This window comes from Lissotriton vulgaris, unplaced genomic scaffold (genome assembly GCF_964263255.1).
Source record: "Lissotriton vulgaris unplaced genomic scaffold, aLisVul1.2 SCAFFOLD_613, whole genome shotgun sequence".
Taxonomy (NCBI): domain Eukaryota; kingdom Metazoa; phylum Chordata; class Amphibia; order Caudata; family Salamandridae; genus Lissotriton; species Lissotriton vulgaris.
In genome coordinates this window covers 483,612-502,542 of record NW_028248661.1, presented here as the reverse complement: position 1 = coordinate 502,542, position 18,931 = coordinate 483,612, and the positions used below count along the sequence as shown (strand labels likewise).

General features: G+C 45.3%; 1 protein-coding gene across 1 annotated transcript in view; it reads left to right on the top strand.

The window, feature by feature from the left end:
* The first annotated feature begins 2,195 nt into the window (after positions 1–2,195).
* LOC147663869 (embryonic protein UVS.2-like) overlaps positions 2,196–18,931 on the top strand; it is a 157,074-nt gene continuing 140,338 nt past the window's right edge. Inside the window, exons 1-5 of the mRNA XM_086950139.1 lie at positions 2,196–2,319; positions 4,859–4,883; positions 5,651–5,716; positions 7,554–7,694; positions 7,796–7,913. Of these exons, the coding sequence (XP_086806265.1) occupies positions 2,251–2,319; positions 4,859–4,883; positions 5,651–5,716; positions 7,554–7,694; positions 7,796–7,913 (419 nt within the window). The 5' untranslated portion in view covers positions 2,196–2,250. The remainder of the gene's footprint in view (positions 2,320–4,858; positions 4,884–5,650; positions 5,717–7,553; positions 7,695–7,795; positions 7,914–18,931) is intronic.

Sequence of the window (18,931 nt, the reverse complement as noted above, 5' to 3'; positions counted from 1 at the left end):
GAAACCGGTCCTCTGCAGCTTGTTTCCGGTCCAGAGAAGATATGGCTTGGCAGTTCGGGCTGGACTGTTCCCATGAGGCACAGGGTCAGACTGATTTGCATATAGCCATGTCTGAACTGGGGTGGCAGAGTGGGCTAAAGAACGGTGATGGATTAAACCCAGATCTTTTGACTGGGTGTGAGTGTTTGATTGATACAGATGCTCTGTCCATCACCACCCCCTTTTGTACAGCACTTTGTGGGCAGCTGCTCCGTTTAGGACCCTGACATTGGGACACAGGGCGTCCTAGCCCCAACAAGGCCAGAGGGCCTAGGGACAGGCACAGGTGGTGACTTATGTGAGTTTGGCGCAATTGTTCTTTCTACACCTCTGAATGTGTTGGTTATACATCATGTGTTCTCCTGTGCTGCACCTCTGAAGGTGTTGTAGATGCATCATGTGCCTTGTTCCTTACACCTCTGAATGTGTGTTTATGCATCATGTGTTTTCCTTCCCTGCACCTCTGAATGTGTTGTGATGCATCATGTGTAATGTGCCTATGCCCCTACTTCTATTGTGATACTTAGGTGGTTGTTCTTACTAGTACAGGTGGTGCTAGTGAGGTCCTGGTTCCCTGCATGACCTGTTCCTAAGGTGGTTAGGATTGCGTAGGTGGTACTTACCGGTTACCAGTAGTTACTGGTTGTGTGCTACATGATTATTTGGTGTTTAACTATCTCCAAGGGCTTGATACTGACCAGAGTCCCAGGACCAGTGGTCTCTATTGTGCCTTCCCTGACAAATTGCTGGGACTTGTCTGATCTCCCTGGGCCACTGGGGCCTTGCTGAAATGTGCCTCGCTCACTCCCCTCGGCAGCTCATGCCCGGCCGCCCGTCCAAGCCTCGAGCGGCGCCGCTCTCCCCTGAGCCACGCCACTTCGCTGGGCCGCCCGCATCCTGCCTCCCACTCCTCCTCGGAGCCGCACACATTGGTCGCCCCAGACAGACGCTTGTAGCTAGCTGTCCGCCCGCTCAAGCCTACTAAGGAGATCACTCGCATTATCCCACGCAACCAGGACGGAAGGTACTGTCCGATAGGCTCTATGTTCTAAGTTCTAGGCCTACAAGTATTGTATTCTAAGTTCTGAAAGTGCTGATTCCTGACAGTGGTCCAGGTGGCCCTGTCTTGTACATATCCCCTGTAAATTCTGCCCGTGCCTGTTGGCACATTGTAAAGTGTGTGTTCTTATCTAATGTGTTGTGGTATAATACAAAGGCTATTTTTATCTATAACCTTGTGTGGAGTTTCCTTTGCGGTGGGCCTTGGGTGTTGTTGCTGGGTGTGCGCACAAACACTTAACCTACATAGCCTCCAAGTTTAGCCTTTCGTTCAACCTCCTACTATGTTTTTCATCGACCTTTCCACCCATCTTTTCATCCTCCAAACCTGCCTTTCATACTTCCACTCTTAGTTTCATCCCACCTCTCTGCCTTTCATCTCCTGACTTTCATCCCACCACTCTGCCTTTCATCCTCCTACTCTCCTTTCGTTCCCTCGCTCTTCCTGTCATTCTCCCACCTTCCTATCATCCTCCCGCTCTGCCTTTCATCCTACTACTCTGCCTTCATCCTAAAACTTTGCCTTCATCCTACAACTCTTCCTTTCATCCTCCTACTCTGCCTTTCGTTCTTATTCTCTTCCTTTCATCCTCCCACCCTGCCTTCCTTCAACAACTATTTAACTCTGATCCATTCACAAAGCTACTTAACTTTGCTTGAAAAATCAAATCTACTCTTCCGACGCAAGTCCAGCTCATCAGATGCACTTTCTGTGTCTCCTGTGATCTTCTCCAATCCGGGTCTTTCGGTGTCTCGAGGACTTTGTTGTTGTTTGAGCAGCCAAACCCCGGGAGCTGCGTCTGTGTCCAATAACAAATTCACCCTCTTACAAGAAAGAAAACAGAGTGAAATACTTTCAAACGATAATATATCACGGTGCAGGATCTGTCACAAACCAAGTTTGCCACACTTAAAAGCGGCTTATTATCTTGGTTATGGCACCTCAAAGGCGAACCTAATGTATTCTCTCCAGGACAGACACACCTTGTGACCTGTGCAGAAAGAGGTGTCATCCTTGAGGCTGAACGCTGATTGGAGGATGCGCAGCCTCTTCTGGGTATATAAAGGACTGGGTCTGGGGTCAACAAAACATCTCCCAGGAGGAAGATACATTGTCCTCTGATAACCTGAGCACTGCCCCAGAACCCGAGGATGGACAGCAGAGGATGGGCCCTGGTCGCAGTGTGCCTGGTGAGCACCTGCTGGAGCTTACCTGTACAGGTGAGGGCCCTTTACAAATGGTTTATAGAGCTGAGTGCAGGTACAGGTGAGAGCTGCAGTAACAGTGTTATATATGCTTTTGTGCAGTTGTAAACTCTGAGGTGTGCAAGGCTATAAGTACACCTGTGCAGGTGAGGGCTGCAGTAACAGTGTTATATATGGTTATGTGTAAGTGTATTTATCAACAGGAGGACAAAGTTCCTAGATCAGGGTGCAAAAGTCACCCATAGATCAAGGTGCAAACAGTCACCAACAAGGGTGCAAAAGTCTCCCATGTGTCAAGGTGCAAAAAGTCACCAACAAGGGTGCAAAAGTCACCCATGTATCGGGGTGCTGACAGTCACCCATATTTTAGAACAAAGAAAAATTAAGAAAGAAGGTAGACTAAAGTAATCCTAGGTTTAAAAGTGTCCTAATGTGATATGGAAAATAATTCTACATCCTCTGCTGCCCTCACACACCCCGGGGGATGTCATCCTTCATCATCTGGCGTTTGCTCCTCGTAGGGCCAGCGCTGCAATTCCCAACGGGTCCCCCGAAGGGTCACTTTATCGGAGATCTTTTTTGAGGATTGCCGGATGTTGCAGGCGGGTGTGTGGGGATTGGGTAAAAGGAGGGTGAATCAAATTATGTGCGCGTGATAGTGTAAAAAATGACTGACCCTAAAAGGGCCCATTCGGCCTAGGTGACAAAAGTCATGGCCAACATGTTTCACGCCTCTGTTGCCCGTAGGTCATTGGCGCTTCTTCAGGACCACAATAATAAACAGTGTAGTGCACGTGCTATAATAAGTAAAGATTAAAATGAGAACCCTCTTAACTCAGCCAGGGCGGGTCTGTATACCCTCAAAGTGGTTACAGCTGCTACATGGAAGCCGCTCCTGGGTAACACAATTGTATGTGGGTGCTGCCTCTTGTGCACCTACCCCTGACTCGACCAGACGCTTGCTGAAAGAAAATACAGGCGGCAAACTGCAGCAATTGTCCTCCTGTTGATAAATAGATTTATTAGGAGCATGGACACTGGACCTTTATAGCTCCTTGGTCCCCCCTTCTTTGTTTAACATATGTGTAAGTGTAGACATCACTGTAAGAACACCTATGCAGATGAGAGGTGCAGTAACAGTGTTAGGTAGACCTATGTACACATAAAGCCTCCCTAATGTACCGCACCTGACTGGGAGGGAATCTGCAGAGCCATGAACCACAGTAACCATAATATATAGGTCTGCAGTGCACCAGTACAGGAGAGTATATGAGCGACAGTGTCTCATAGCCCTGTGCCCGTGTAATGCCTCTCAGGTGTGCTTCGCTGTAACAGCACCTCTACAGAAGAGCATATCAGTGAGAGTATTGGACAGTCCTGTCCACATGTGACACCTCGCAGGTTTGTTTCATAGAGAGTGCACCTGTACAGGAGAATATATAAGTGACAGCATCACATAGCCCGGTGTACATGTAACTCCTCTCAGGTGTGCTCCACTGAGCCAGCGGCCCATAGGAATGAATGGGAATGCATTTACAAATTGTGAGTACCAAATTGGTAATCGCAAATTGCGAATGCAATTCCAAGGGTGCCAGGGGCCAAAAGGGCCCCCCTGATGCACCCCTTCCCCCCAAATTGGTAAGTGTGCACATGTGGCGCACACATATGCCCTAAGGACATGATTGTGCACCACATGTCACTTTGAAAAATGCACTTTTGTGGATTTTTCAAAGAACGCGTAAATTACCATCAACTTGAAGTTGATGGTAATTAGCGTTTCCTAAATGCACAGTTTGAATTCAGGAAAGGCTTGTTACATCGCCTTAAGGGAATCGCAAATTGAGATTCCCAGAATGCATTTGCAAATTAGGCAATCGCCAAAAATTGCTATTACCTAATTTGTGAATGGAAATGGGTTCATGCATCAGAAAAGGCCTTTTTCCATTTGCAAACCGGCCGATTCTGCAAATCGGCCCGTTTGCGACTGGAAAAAAAGGTTGATGCATGTGGCCCAATGAGGAGTCTGCACCCAAATCAGAATTAGTGCGCCCATCAGATGGTTCTAGCTGAGGTACCTCGGACCACGCCATAGAGTCTTCTGTTACATTATACAGAACGTCCTCCAAAAGGTTCCTTCAGCAGTTGTCAGTATCCAAATAGATACATGAACCACGGACGACACCTTGACATCTGTGCAACCGTGAGTGCTTGAAACAAGGGGTCAAACCAGGCCAGGAGGCACTGGGTTTTACCACCATATGAGAGTTTCAATATCGACCCGCAGCAAGATTGCCAGCAAGATATCAGCTGCACAGTATCAACAAGGAAAGTCAACAAGGAGGCATCGGAACAGGAAATCTCCACTCCCCAATATACTCCTACCTTGATGATACTGTGCAAGGGGATGTCCTGCAACCCACACCGTTGCAGGTCGAGGTTTGTTGTTTCGATACTTTGACATACAGCCCAACCTACATCTTATGTCATGACTTGAGGGTTCTAAAATCCTCATACTTACATTAAGTGATTAAAATGCAATTGTTCTCTTTTGCAGAATGTCCATGATCTGGAGAAAAGTCGTAAGTACTTTTTAAATCAGGATATCTTAAATTTGAGCATAGCTCCTGTACATAACGAAGCGCTGTACCCGGGGTGCGGCTGCATTGCGTACTATTTACTTAATGCGTTTAAATCGCTTTTTGTGGATCTGCAATGGAATAAAGAGTATGATGTGCATGAACAGAATGCTGGCATGAGTCCCAAGGTGTGAGGATGAAAGGAGGAGCATTAACACCACCGACTGCAAATGCAAAAAGAAGTTGCAAAGATAGGAAAGTGAGAATGAGAGGAACACCGACAGTGGACCAAAAACCTTAAAACCATTGGCTGGTTGACTGAAATTAAGCGGTTTATTGATCGAACCGCTCCATTGTGTATTTGCAACAGGTATTTGTGAAAGGATTTAGAAATTCACGCCTTTTAAGAGCATCCGACCCATAAGGAAGCTGGGCCTGCGCATGTATCCTTGTTTGCCACATATATCCTAGGGCTCTGCGCATTTCACCCCATCCCACACAATATGCATCAATATATTTGAGAGTTGGCAGGAATACACTGGGGCAGATTTACAAGCCCCATGCGCCACTTTTGCGTCACTTTTCCCATTTAAAAGTGGCTCAAAAGTGGCGCATGGGGCTTGTAAATGTGCCCAACAGTTTGCGTAAAGAAGACACAGATGCACATTTGGATCCAGTGAACATTTCATCTTCTATGATTGCTTTCTGAATCCGCCTATTTCTGTGCACGCGCAGCTGATGTGAAGCTGGGAATGTGTCTTCTCTTTCAGACACCCGGGATTCAGAGGAGCCCCTGAGACCAGACATCTTCGAGATCATCACCAAAGCGAACCACGGTAAGAGAAAGAAACCAAGGACTTCTGGGGGCTAGACTTTGTTACACGTGACCCTGAGCCCAGACGTCTTCAAGATCATCACCACCGAGAACCAGGATAAGAGTAAACCTTGCCTTCTGGGCGCTAAACTTCGCTACAAGATAGTCAGTTGTGATATTAATACCAAGCACCTTTGAGATCAAAATAGAACCAAGACAGGAGCAAACCTCGTGACCTCTGGGCTCTAGACTCTGTTAAACAATAGTGAGCTGTGACCCTGTCCCAGACATATTCGAGATCGTCAACAAAAAGGACCAAAGTAAGAGAAAACTTCATGCCTCTTGGCGCTACACTCTGTTGCAAGATAGTCAGCTGTGCGCCTGAACCAAGGTGTCTTCACCAACATCACCAAAGTTGGACATGGCGTTTTCTGCAGGGTCACCCCAGATTTGTGCCTTCCTCTGCCGTCATTTTGTGAACTCGTTTTAGTTGGCTTTTAGGACTTGTTCCTTACTTTCCAGTGGTAAATTGCGTCTGCTCTCTCCCTAAAACATGGTAACATTGGCTTACACCTATTTGGCACAATTCATATTTGTAAGTCCCTAGTATATGGACCTAGGTGGACCCAGGGAGTGTACATTAAACTCTACTACTAGGCAGCAGCACTCCTGTGGCTACCAACTAAAGTAGGCTTTCAAACATGTCTCAGGTTTGCCACTGCAGATGTAGTGTAGATTGAAGCAGCCATCTTGACCTGGTCTCAATACATAACCATTGGCTCATATTTACAAATATAGCATATCTGGGAACAGATACCATCCATTAAAAAACATATGGAGGAATGGTATAACACACTTAAAAACATATGCGTTCTGGGACATAAAGTCCTCCCCAAACACATTTCAAATTCATAGAATAGAAACATCTGGTAACAATATACAGATATGTATCATGTCATCCTCACAGAACATCAAATCATATGATTGGCCACACTAGTATACACCCTGAAGCATTGTGCCCAAAGATATTGAACATGTAGTGTCATATAAGTTAGATAGACATACAGTATAGCTTTTGGATGAACCTAATGGTGTCGGCTAATGGCCTTAACCGCAGGTCGCAGGGTAGGTTTCCTACCATACGGAGCATCACCTACTGCCCCTAGGTATGCCAGTGTGTGCCCATACTAGCCATAACGACAGGTTTATCCAGAACATATACTGTATATAAATGATATGACACTACAAGTCCAATATCTTAGGGCACAGTACCACACAGACACACACTTTCACCGTCCCTACATGAGTAGACAAGGATCTCCTGAGCCTGACGAAATGCCAACATCCCTTTCTATGAAAGGCATGAAACATTTTCCCCCTTTCACTTCACATACATTATTTTGAGCTTGAGAGGCCCAGACTAGACTTCTCTAGCAACGACTCTTTAGTTTCCTGCTTTAACCATAGCATAAGGACCCGGCTAATAAAGAACCCTGTGTGATTCCTGTACCTATTTATATCTTGCACACACCGTTTTTCTCCACCTCTACTCATACCTCTTCTAACCACATGCCCCCACCCATACCATCTCACATCGGCAAAAAGAAAATTCCTCCATCAAAGAGCCCCCTTATGGGACCTGTTTGGCATTGCAGCGCCGGCCCAACGAGCAGCTGCCCAATGATGAAGCATGACTCCCCTTGGGGTGTGTGAGGGCCCTTGCTCCTCAAGGAGTAACTTCCTATTTGTCCTTCTTTTCTTGACACCTGGACTCCCATCATCCTCCACCACATGAGGAACTGCATACCCTTGTTCTTTCAATAGACACTGACTACTATCTCTGTGCTTTACTTTTGTAGGCAGCTCTCAGCTGGTGCATGAGGGGGACATTGTTGTACAACCAGGCCGCAGTGCCAGGATATGTACAAACAACAGCTGCTACTGGCCTAAATCCAGTGATGGGACCGTCCCTGTGCCCTACACGCTCAGCTCCAATTTCAGTGAGTTCACTTTTAAAGAAAGGCTCAACTTTGTCTTTCATAAATACCTTTCAATTTGCTTCAGCTAATGTCATCATCTCCTTTCCTCTGTTGTTCCTCAGATGCCGAAGATGTGGATGCCATCACAGATGCCATAAGAGAGTTTACAACAGTGACCTGCATCCGCTTTGTGCCCCGCACGGCGGAACGAGATTACATCCAGATCTTGCCTGCGGATGGGTAAGAGCATAGGACACCCTAAGGACTGACCCCACATTCAGCATCACACCAGATACTGCTCCATCAGAGAGACTCATTACCTCCAAGCCCTACCTGTGGATGGGGAAGAGTACAGGGAACACTAAGGACTGATACAACATTCAGCATCACATAAGATATGCCTCCTTCAGATAGACTCATTACCTCCAGACCCTGTTTGCGGATAGAGAAGAACACAGGACACTGTAAGGATTTATACTACATTTAGCATCACACCAAATAGAGCTCCATCAGATAGACTCATTACCTCCAGATCCTCAATGTGTATGGGTAAAAGCACAGGACACCCTAAGGACTGACCCTACATTCAGCATCACACCAGGTATGGCTCCATCAGATATACTCATTACCTCCAGACCCTGCCTGTGAATGGCTAAGAGCACAGGATACCCTAAGGACTGACCCTACATTCAGCATCACACCAGGTATGGCTCCATCAGATATACTCATTACCTCCAGACCCTGCCTGTGAATGGCTAAGAGCACAGGATACCCTAAGGACTGACCCTACATTCAGCATCACACCAGGTAGGGCTTCCTCAGATAGATACATTACCTCCAGACCCTTCCTGTGTATGGGTAAGAGGAAATGGCACCCTGAGGACTGATGCTACAGTCAGCATCACACCAGCTACAGCTCCATCAGATAGACTCATTACCTCCAGATCCAGCCTGTGGATGGGTAAGAGGAAATGGCACCCTGAGGACTGATGCTACAGTCAGCATCACACCAGGCAGGAGTAAATCACATGGACTCTGTGTAATCTTTTGTGATTGTAACAGGACAAGGCAAATTAACGTGCATGATCTCTAGCTCACATAGGCCATTGCAATCAAAGCTTTATTTCGATATAAAAATATCTAAAAAGCACATAACAATTAAAATACAATACATGTTTTTGATTAATAAAACACTTCATAAATAGTTAAAAGACAAGGATAAAAAAGACATTAAACCATTTACAGCTTTGAACATGATTTAAAAAAAAGAGTCACCTAATAAAGTTTATAATAAGACTTTAAGTCTAATCACCCATGCCCAGCTAAGAAATGTAGCTACCCCACAGGCCAATGTAGTATTAGGATCTGTCTGTAGGATTTTTAAAGCAGAGACATAGCTCCTAGTCTCGAGCTGCCGACAAACAGGTTTGAGCCATTTCGATCGGGGTTTGTTATAGGCGCTACAGACAAAAAAAAGGTGTGGAATAGTTTCTAGTGGACCATTACAGAACGGACAAGTAGCAAGTGTTTGGTGAGGGGGTTTCCACTAGGAAGTGCGTTCACGAACCGGTAGGGTTCCCAATCTAAACTGAATGTATAAGGCCCTATCTTTGGGTTTTCTGATGAAGTCCATATAGGGTTCGAGAGAGTGCACTGTCTTGTGCAGACGAAACTCGTTTGTAAGTCTACCCAGATTTTCAGCTCTAGAATCTTGGGCATTGACCCACGACCAATATGCTCGCTTGACCTCCAGTTTAGAAACCGATGTCCCGGTCTCCCATGCAACACTAAAACCAATAGCCGTTAACAGCATCTTAACCTTTGATAGCCAAACGATTTTATGAGACCCCTGCATGTTCATAACTTCCCTAAGGCCATCTGCGTAGCTAACTAGCTCAGGTGTACGCCACAGACGAGCCCAGTAGAGAAGAGGACGCAGGATTATAAGTCTTTAATAGATCTGCTACCAAGGTCGTATTGCAGAGGTTTATTAGGGGTGCTCCTGGGTAGGGACAGAAGCTCCCTAAAGAAATTATTTTCAGCCATGACCAGGAAATCGACATTATTAAATCCCCAGAGCGCCGCTCCGTACAGTGCGCTGCCTATAGCTTTTGCGGAATAGATCTCCAGTGCAGGGGCTATGGGTCTGGATAATGAGGATCTGTGCTCCCTGCCGATGACGCCCACGACACGTTTGTGGTTTAGGGCCATTTTTTCCATATGTGGGTACCATTTGAGTTGGTCGGATATCCTAATCCCTAAGTAGTCAAACATTTTAACACGCTCTAGTGGCTCCTCATTAAGTGTGAGCGTATGATTGGCTTTCCTACTGCGGTTAAAATAAAGGAGTTTGTTTTGGAGGTGTTAATAACCAAGCCCCTTAAATTACAAAAAATACAAAACCGATCCAAGAGCTTTTGGAGCCCCATGGGCGTTTTAGAAACCAATAACGTACCGTCGGCAAAAAGCATAGCGGGGACTTTGACACCGGCCAGGCTGGGGGCATCTGCATCGATGTCAGATAGAAAGGAGACAACCCCATTTACAAACAAAGAAAAAGGGTCGGCGCCAAGACGCATCCTTGACGAACATCTCTGTTTACCGAGATTTGGGCCGTTTTCTGCTCCTGCGTGCCCCACCTGATGCATGCATACGTTCCGTCGTGCATACGGGCAAACAGGTTCAGAATGGGCAAAGGAAACCCCATCTCCTGCAAAACCACACACAGGCGCTCTCGAAGGACCAGATCGAACGCGGTCTTCAGGTCAATGAAGGCCAAGTACAGACCGCCTTTACCAATGGATACTGTCTTCCAGTGGAGTAGTACCAGCCTAAATGCCTGTCGACAGTCCCTGTGCAGGCCCTAAAGCCTGCCTGAAAATGGGAGATGATGTTATTCTCCTCCGCCCAGGAGAGAATCCTTTCCAAAAAGACCCTGCCAACCACCTCCTGACCAGCATCAATCAGGCTGATTGGACGATAGTTGGCAGGGTCAATTCTCAGCCCCTTTCTATAGATAGGGATCACCTCAGCCCCCTTCCATGAACTTGGGACTGGAGACCCATGGAGAAGGGCGTTGATCAAAAGGGAGAAGAACTTGGCCCACTGCTTAGGGTTGGCACGGAAGAGATCGCAAGGAATGCCATCCTGGCCTGGTGCCTTACCTTGGACAATTTTATTAATGGCTGACTCGACCTCTATCTGCCCTACGGGATCAATGAGGGTCGCGGTGTCAGACAGGAGTTGTGTACAATATAAAGAGGGCTCACTGCTATCAGGTACCCCTGACCCTTCATACAGCCTCCTGAAATGTTCAAACCAGTCCCTGTCCGTAATATGATTGGGTAATGGTTCGGTACCACCATCTTTTGCTCTTCTAACTAAAGCCCAAAACCGCTCACCATTTTTAGACTGGCTATCCAGCTTCAGCTCTTCCCAGTGGGAATCATCCCAAGCCCTCTTTGCCGCCAATAGTGTTCGCCTGTACGCGGCTCGGGCTAGGCGAACCTCGGCTGCATCACGGGTTTTGATAGCACTTATCAATTTAGATTTAGCCCCTCTACATTCTTGGTTATACCACTTGGCTGTGGGTTTCCTACTCTTCAGTTGACTTGACCCTCGAGAGTCAAGGAAGAGAACAGCCGTCCTGTCAATTTTCTCACATTGGACCGAAGGTAGAAAACCTTGGGCATATTTATGAAAATAGTGGCGCAGGGCAGCGCAGCAAGTCACTTTGGCTGCGTTGCCATGTGTCACTGCGAAAAGGCAAGAATGTTCCGTATTTAAGCAATAAGGCCCATTCATGTCCTTCCCGCCTGCACTGATGCAGTTGCAGCAGCCTAGCACCAATTCAGGAACCCTTGCACTATGGTACAAGGTGTGCCTGTGTTGTAAGGAGGATTGATTTTTGCAGGAAGGGCGCCAAGATCAGCAATTGCTCAAAAGACACAATCCCCATCAAGAGCAATATACAGAGGAAAGCCTCCAAAAAGGCCGACTGGTACACCCAAGAACTCAGAACAGCGAAACAAGAGAGCAGACATTTGTAGAGGAAATGGCGCACCAGCATGGACACTTCCGACAGGGCAGCCTTCAAGACCTCCCTCAACCTTCACCATCGCCTGCTGAAAGCAACAAAGAAGACATCCCTTGTGGAAGCATCAAAACCAGTGCCAACAACACCAAGTACATTTTCAACCTCGTTAAGGAATTATCCAACCCAGCTGCTAGTGAAAACATTAACACATCCTCACAGGAGCTGTGTGATAACCTCACCCACTTCTTCCACGACAAGATTGCAGCCATATACAGAAGCTTTTAAACCACACCTAAGGACTTCCTCGACAGATATGCCACTGCCGTAACTGAAATGAATGACACACTGACCCCCTGGAAAATCCTCTCCACCCAGGACACTACCTCTACCATGAAATCCATCCACTCAGGAGCCCCCACAGACCAATGCCCACACCACATCTTCAACCTCAGAAATCTAAGGATTGGGCAGGAACTCACCACCCTACTCAACACCTCTATCACCAATGCAACATTTCTCGACGCCTGGAAACATGCTAAAGTCAGACCATTAAAAAATCTCCGACAACCCCAGCTAAGTCAAAAACTACTGGCCTATCTGCCTTCTCCCATTAGTAGAAAAGTTAATGGAAAAGATGATCAATAATCAACTTATTACAGACCTGGAGCAGAACCAGCTACTCAACACCGTCAAATATGGCTTCTGCAGCAATCTCAGCACAGTAACGGCGCTGATTGCAACCACAGACGATATCCAAACATTCGTCAACCAAGGAGAAACAGCAACTTTGATCCTCCTCGACCTCTCGCCAGCCTTTGATACTGCATCCAACCACACATTGATCAATAGGCTCCACCATATCCAAAGGGGCATGCTCAGATGGATCACCCCCTTCCTCACTGGACAAACCCAGAGGATCCACACCCTACCTTTTACCTCTGAACCCAAGAAGATCCCCTGGGGTATCCCCAAGGGCTCATCCTCCAGCTCCACCCTCTTCAACGCATATATGACCCAGTAGGCCAACAACGTCAGATCCCACTGTCTTAACATAATTTCCTATGCAGAAGACACCCAACTCGTCCTCTTACTCACCCACCAGCAGAACTAACTTCCATTAATCCATAACAAACTTCGCCGACTGGATGAAGAACTACTGCCTGCAGCTGAACACAGACAAGACAGAAGTACTGATCTTTATCATCAGCAGCAGCAACACATGGAAGGACTCCTGGTGGCCATGAGACTTAGGACCTGCACCCACTATCTCCAACCATGCCAGAAAACTTGGAACCATCATTGACAAAATGTTCACCATGAAATCACAGTACAACGCTGTCTCCTCTGCCTGCTTCCTTACTCACTGCTACATAAGATCTTCAAGTGGATACCCCAACACACAAGATGCACCATTACACATGCCCCATCACCATCCCACTGTACTACAGCAATGCACTCTAGGTAGAAATCACAGCACACCTCCTACAGAGACTACAGACCATACAGAGCACCACAGCCAAACTCATCCTCAGACTTCCCCGATGAACCCACATCACACCCCACCTCAGGCAACTCCACTGGCTCTTTCTACAGAAGAGTTGCCAATTCAACCGGCTGACCCACTCATACAAGGCTCTACACAACCAAGGACCCACCTTCGTTAACCATTGCCTGAACTTCCAACAACCATCGAGAAGACTACGCTCCACCTCCTTTTCACTTGCCCACATTTCCCGCACCTACCAAAGAAGAAGTGGAGGACGCTCCTTCTCTCTTATTGCAGAAAATACCTGACTCAGCCTCCCCAGGCACCTACGGACCATCACCTCACTTTTGGAATTCCAAATGGCCCTCAAGTCCTGGTTGTTCAAATAAGCCACCGGACCTGCAAGCACTAGGATACCCTCTTGGGTGATTAGCTGCGCTTTATAAATCCTGATTGATTGATTGATCTATACTCTATATCATTGCAGGTCAATATAAAAAAAATGTTATAACATGATACAACACCCTAAATGAGTAATGACCTTATGTGGTCTGAAAACGCTCAGTTAAAGATCACCTGTGGCCTGCTGACAATCACTTAGAGACCCTCCATGGTTTTTGGTGTCTCAGTGAATGACCATCCAGTTCTGTGAAGTCTCACTGAGGTATCCCTATGGATATGTGTAATCTACGTGAATGACCCTCCATGGGTTGAGGACTGTCTGTGATGACCCTCTTTGTGTTGTGGAGTCACAGTGAAAGACTCTCATATATTGAGGATTTAAAATGATAGACCTTCGATGAACTGTGGATTATCAATGGGAGATGGTCATGCATGAGGTGCATGAACTTATCAAAGGACCTTCCATTCTCTTTGGAGTCTTAGTTATAAATCCACTACTGAGATATGACCCTCAATGACTGGAAATTCTCAGTAGAAGATGCCCCTCAATGGGTAGTAAACTTAGGTTAAAGACATTTCATGGGCAGTGGACTATCAGTGAAAGGCTTTCCAGGTGTTATGGACTCAATGATGAAACTTCCATGGGTTTTCACCTTTCTGTGAGAAATAATAACAAATGGTTTTGACTTCTTAGTGAAAGTGTACAGTAAGGGTCTGTTGATTCTGTGTGGTCGAGCCGATGTTCCATGCATTTCTACTAACCATTTTAAGCTCTCAATGCTGAGCCTCTGCTGGACTATAAAAAGCTTAGAGGTGCTGAATGTTGGATTCTGTATGCTTTGTTCATTCCCGATTGGTTCTGATGACTACTTTGTTTATTCCCTAGTGTTGTGATTAAAATCGGGCAGAGAACTCCACTCCGCCAGCGGAATCTGCGGAGATTTACCTACTCCGCGCTTCGCTGAGAACACGGAGTATAGGGAAAAACTCTGACTCCGCAGTGGAGTGGAGTTAGCCAGCACCCCTGCGAAATTTGCTTCCCGCCTCCACCCCCTAATAAAAAATATTTTAAAAGTAATTTAAAAAGAAATAAAGTCACTTACCTGTACTGCCGCGTCCTCTGGCTGCCCTCGTCCTCCTCACCGTACATCTTGCTAGAACTGCACATGTGCGCACAAGTGTGCATTATCTTGCAAAAAATGTGCACTCGCTCATATATTTTGTGTTGTGTTGCTAAGTGTTTTGCCCTGGCCACCTCTGTTAGTAAGTTATTATATTCCTATCGCTTTATGTCTAGTGTATGTGTGGATGTCCCGTCTGGGGAAGTGCAAGATTTAGTTCACAGGATAGTGAGTCTTTCTATACCTCCTAAAGCTATTTCCTCTTTTCTTTTTTGTGAGCTGTTTTAAGCCAGAGTGCTTGTATTCAATTCAATTCAATGTAGTCTTTATTTCCATCGTTCAGATTATAAAAGACACATAAAAGTATACAATACCACAATAGAAAATCTTAGATGAGGACATGATCACTATGATAAAACATAGTGCATCAGAATAAATAACAGCACATTGGTATAATAAGATGGTAAAAACTGTAAATTAAAAAAAAAACACTTAAATCATTATAAAACTCCCAACTTCATAGGATAGTATACCAACACCATGAATAGTTTAGCTGTATGCATTGCGTTCACACATCGTACTCAAAAGTAGCCCAACAACAATAGCAGCCACAGTAAGTTAAAACTAGTCTATAGCAGCGGTTGCTTTTAAAAGATTAGAACCTATTCTCACCATCCAGCTCATGAATTTCGCTAGGGCTATCACAATGGACTCTTAAGCACTGATCTTCAGTATTCTTAGAGCAGTTGCACATGACCTAGTGCCCATGTTAAGATAAATTGATTTTAACCACTCACTTTGTGGCAAATTATAAGCTGGGCATACAAACTGTATGTGTGGTATCATTTCATCCTGGTCCTGAGAGAATACACATTTACTCTCTGGGATATGTTTCCATTTGGCAGTGAAAGATTTAATTGGTAAGATGCCTACTCGAAATTGATTAAAAAAAAATCCTATTGCCAGGTCTGGCGATAAAGTCCCAAAAATGTTCAAACAAGGGCTCCGGCTTGTGTTAAAAAAAGGTACTGGTCAGTATTTGTTTGCTAGTGGATCACATGTTATTTTCTTTAACCATAGACCAATAGACCTCTTTAAAAACTTTGTTTGAGGGAAACATATTTCCACCTGGATCTTCCCATGAATGGGACATGCCCATATTCACTAAGGAACATTTTATCTTTTGCAGCCAAATGATCTTATGTGATGTATCTGCATCTCTGAGAATCTTTGAGCGAGTTTGCATAGTGTATCAACTCCGGGGTTGACCATAATCTTCTCAAAAAAGCAAGAGGTCTAAATCTTACCACCTCTACCAGCGTGTTTCATCCCAAATCGTAATATAGGGGTTTAAGGAGTGTATTCTGGAAAAGGCCAGTTAGACTCCTCACAAATTTATTCTGAGCTAAAGTGAGTGGTGAGACGTTCAAAGAGCCCCAAAGTTCTGCACCATAAAGAGTAGAGACCAAGGGCCCGATGTAGGTCGGTCGGTAACGGCCGAAAATCGGTATTTTCGGCCGTTACTGATCGGTAAATAGGTGATTGGCATGTAGGGGGCATTATTTTACCTAATCAGTAAAATTACCGATTCAGTAATTTTACCCATTCGGTAAAATAAAAAATCGGTAAATGTACCGAATCTGAGCCACCCATATGTAGGTGGGACTCTTCAGAGTCCCAGGAGCCTTACCGAATCGGTATTTTACCATCAAATCCAATTTGATGGTAAAATACAGATTCCGGTGTGCATGTACATGTGTGCATGCACACCTATGCCATGTGACAGGCAGACCTGCCCTTAGGGCATGTATGCCTGCCACATGGCACCCGAGCCTGTTTTGGGGGTGCCAGAGGGTGTCAAAGTGACACCCTCTGCACCCTTGTGAAAATCGGTATTTAATTTTATTTATTTCAAAGCCCATAGGAATGAATGGGCATTACCGATTCGGTATTTACCAAATCGGTAAATACCGAATTCATCCGATTCTGTATTCCAGCACATCAGGAATACCTACATGTCGACCCCATAGATTTACCGATTTTTAATTACCGAATCGGTAAAATTTGGTAATTTAAAATCGGTAAATCTATTTCACCTACATCTGGCCCCAAGACCTTTGTATTGTAAATCTTTAGAACAGGGCCTATTGACTTGGTGTACCCCTATGCTCACTTAATAGTGCTACTGTCATTTGTGAGTGCTTACATGCCAATAGGTCTATCTGGGGCTTACAATCTAGCTTTCTGCCCAATGTGATCCCCAGGTAGGTGAACACATCAATTTGTTCCAATGGTACCTCATTCATATTATCCCTCCCCTTAACCGCCTTGTGCTTATGCAGAACCACGAACTTGGTTTTATCCACATTCACCTTCAACTCATGGTCTCTGCAGAATACTTCAAAGCGTCCAAGTGCTTGCTGCAACCCCATTTGATTTTTTGATATTATTAGGGTATCGTCAGCAAACATGAGTATTTAGACCTTTGAGCCATCTAATGACGGAGCATCAGTAGGATGTGCTAAGAAATAATTAACAACCCCATTAATAAACAAAGAAAATAAAGTGGAGGCCAAAACACACCCTTGTCGTTCCCCTTTTAAAATTGAAAACCTGGGAGTGGTATTGCCCTGGGCACCCCATCGTACCTGTGCAAAATTAGCTTCTTGCAATATGACTGTAAGTAATAAAAGTTCCAGGGACATGCCTAGGTTTTTCAGAACTGACTAGAGCTTATTATGTGGGACCATGTCGAATGCTGATTTTAAATCAATGAAGGCGGCATAAATAGCGCCGCCAGCTAAGATTACGACATGCCAATAGATTAAAATAAAATAAAAAGAGCTGGTCAATGGTATTTACATGAGTCCTAAATCCTGCCTGAAAGGGAGATGTGTTGTTTTCATTGATCGCGCCTTGAGACCCTCACGGGTGAGTAAACCGCTTTATAAATCCCTGATTGATTGATTGAATGATTGACAACTGGATTCTATTTAGCAGTACCCTGGTCATGATTTTTTGTGTAGAATCGATTGAGCTGATAGGCCTATAATTACTGGAGCTAGAGCGATCCCCCTTTTTATTAATTGGTAACATTTCAGCTCCACGCCAGGAATCAGGTATTTTTGCTCCACTAGCAATCGCATTCACGAGCAGCTGGATAAACTGTAATCAATTATCTTTGTTATGAGTGAACAAGTCCACCGGGATGCCGTCGGGCCGGGGTCCCTTCCCCGTGGTACTGCATTCAAGGATATTTCCACCTCGCTCTTTGTAAAAAACAATATTGAATCTGGCTGTGGTAGTTGGAACAATTCATCACCAGCGTTACTAACCCCAACAGCAAATTGCTCCTCGAAGAAGGAAACCCACTTATCTGGGGCAACATGGTTTTGAGGTGCATGACCCATTCCCCCTCTGCTCCACTTAACTAACCGTCAGAATCTTTTATATAGTTTTTGCATTACTGGCTTCCAGAAGTTCTAACCATCTTCGCTCATCCCAGGACCTTTTTGCGACCATTTGAGTGTGTTTCTACAACTTCCGTTTGATTTTGATGTTTCCTAGATCTTTGGATCTAATAGCTAATGCCAGTTGCTTATACGCATCTCTGCATGACTTATTATACAAATGATCAAGCTATAGGGGGGACTGTTACAAGTTTTATAGGGTTTAGTAAAAAAGCTCTTGATCTTACCAAACATGTCCTCATGGGCTTGGGTGATGCTAGCATTCAGTTCAGCCTGCATAGAGAATCTTTGAAGATCAACTTATGTGCTCTCTACTACATCCTTCATCTGGGCAAGAGAGTTTTAATTTCCGACAACCCTTGTCCATTTAGCCCTCCTCATATTATTACACATGATATCATCCGCAGACGTCGTTTCAGGATTTTGAGGTTGTGCAGTTGCATAACCTGGAACTGTCATCATTACCAGGAGTCGATTGTGATTGCTTTCGTTTATAATACATTCCTTCATATCAATTAGAGAGGACCAGTTCTCAAGGTTTATAAAGATATAATCTATACGACTACTTCTCAGACCATTGCAGTATGTTTGTAAGCCCTGGGGTTTTGAGGATGTTCTCCCATCCACAGCCCGTATGCCCTTCTCCAAGCTCAGGGCTTTGAGCTTGAGAGCAGCCTCTGTCCATTTCCTAATTGGAGGCAACTCCAGTGGAGGCATAGCCCACTGCTCGTCTTCTTCGACAC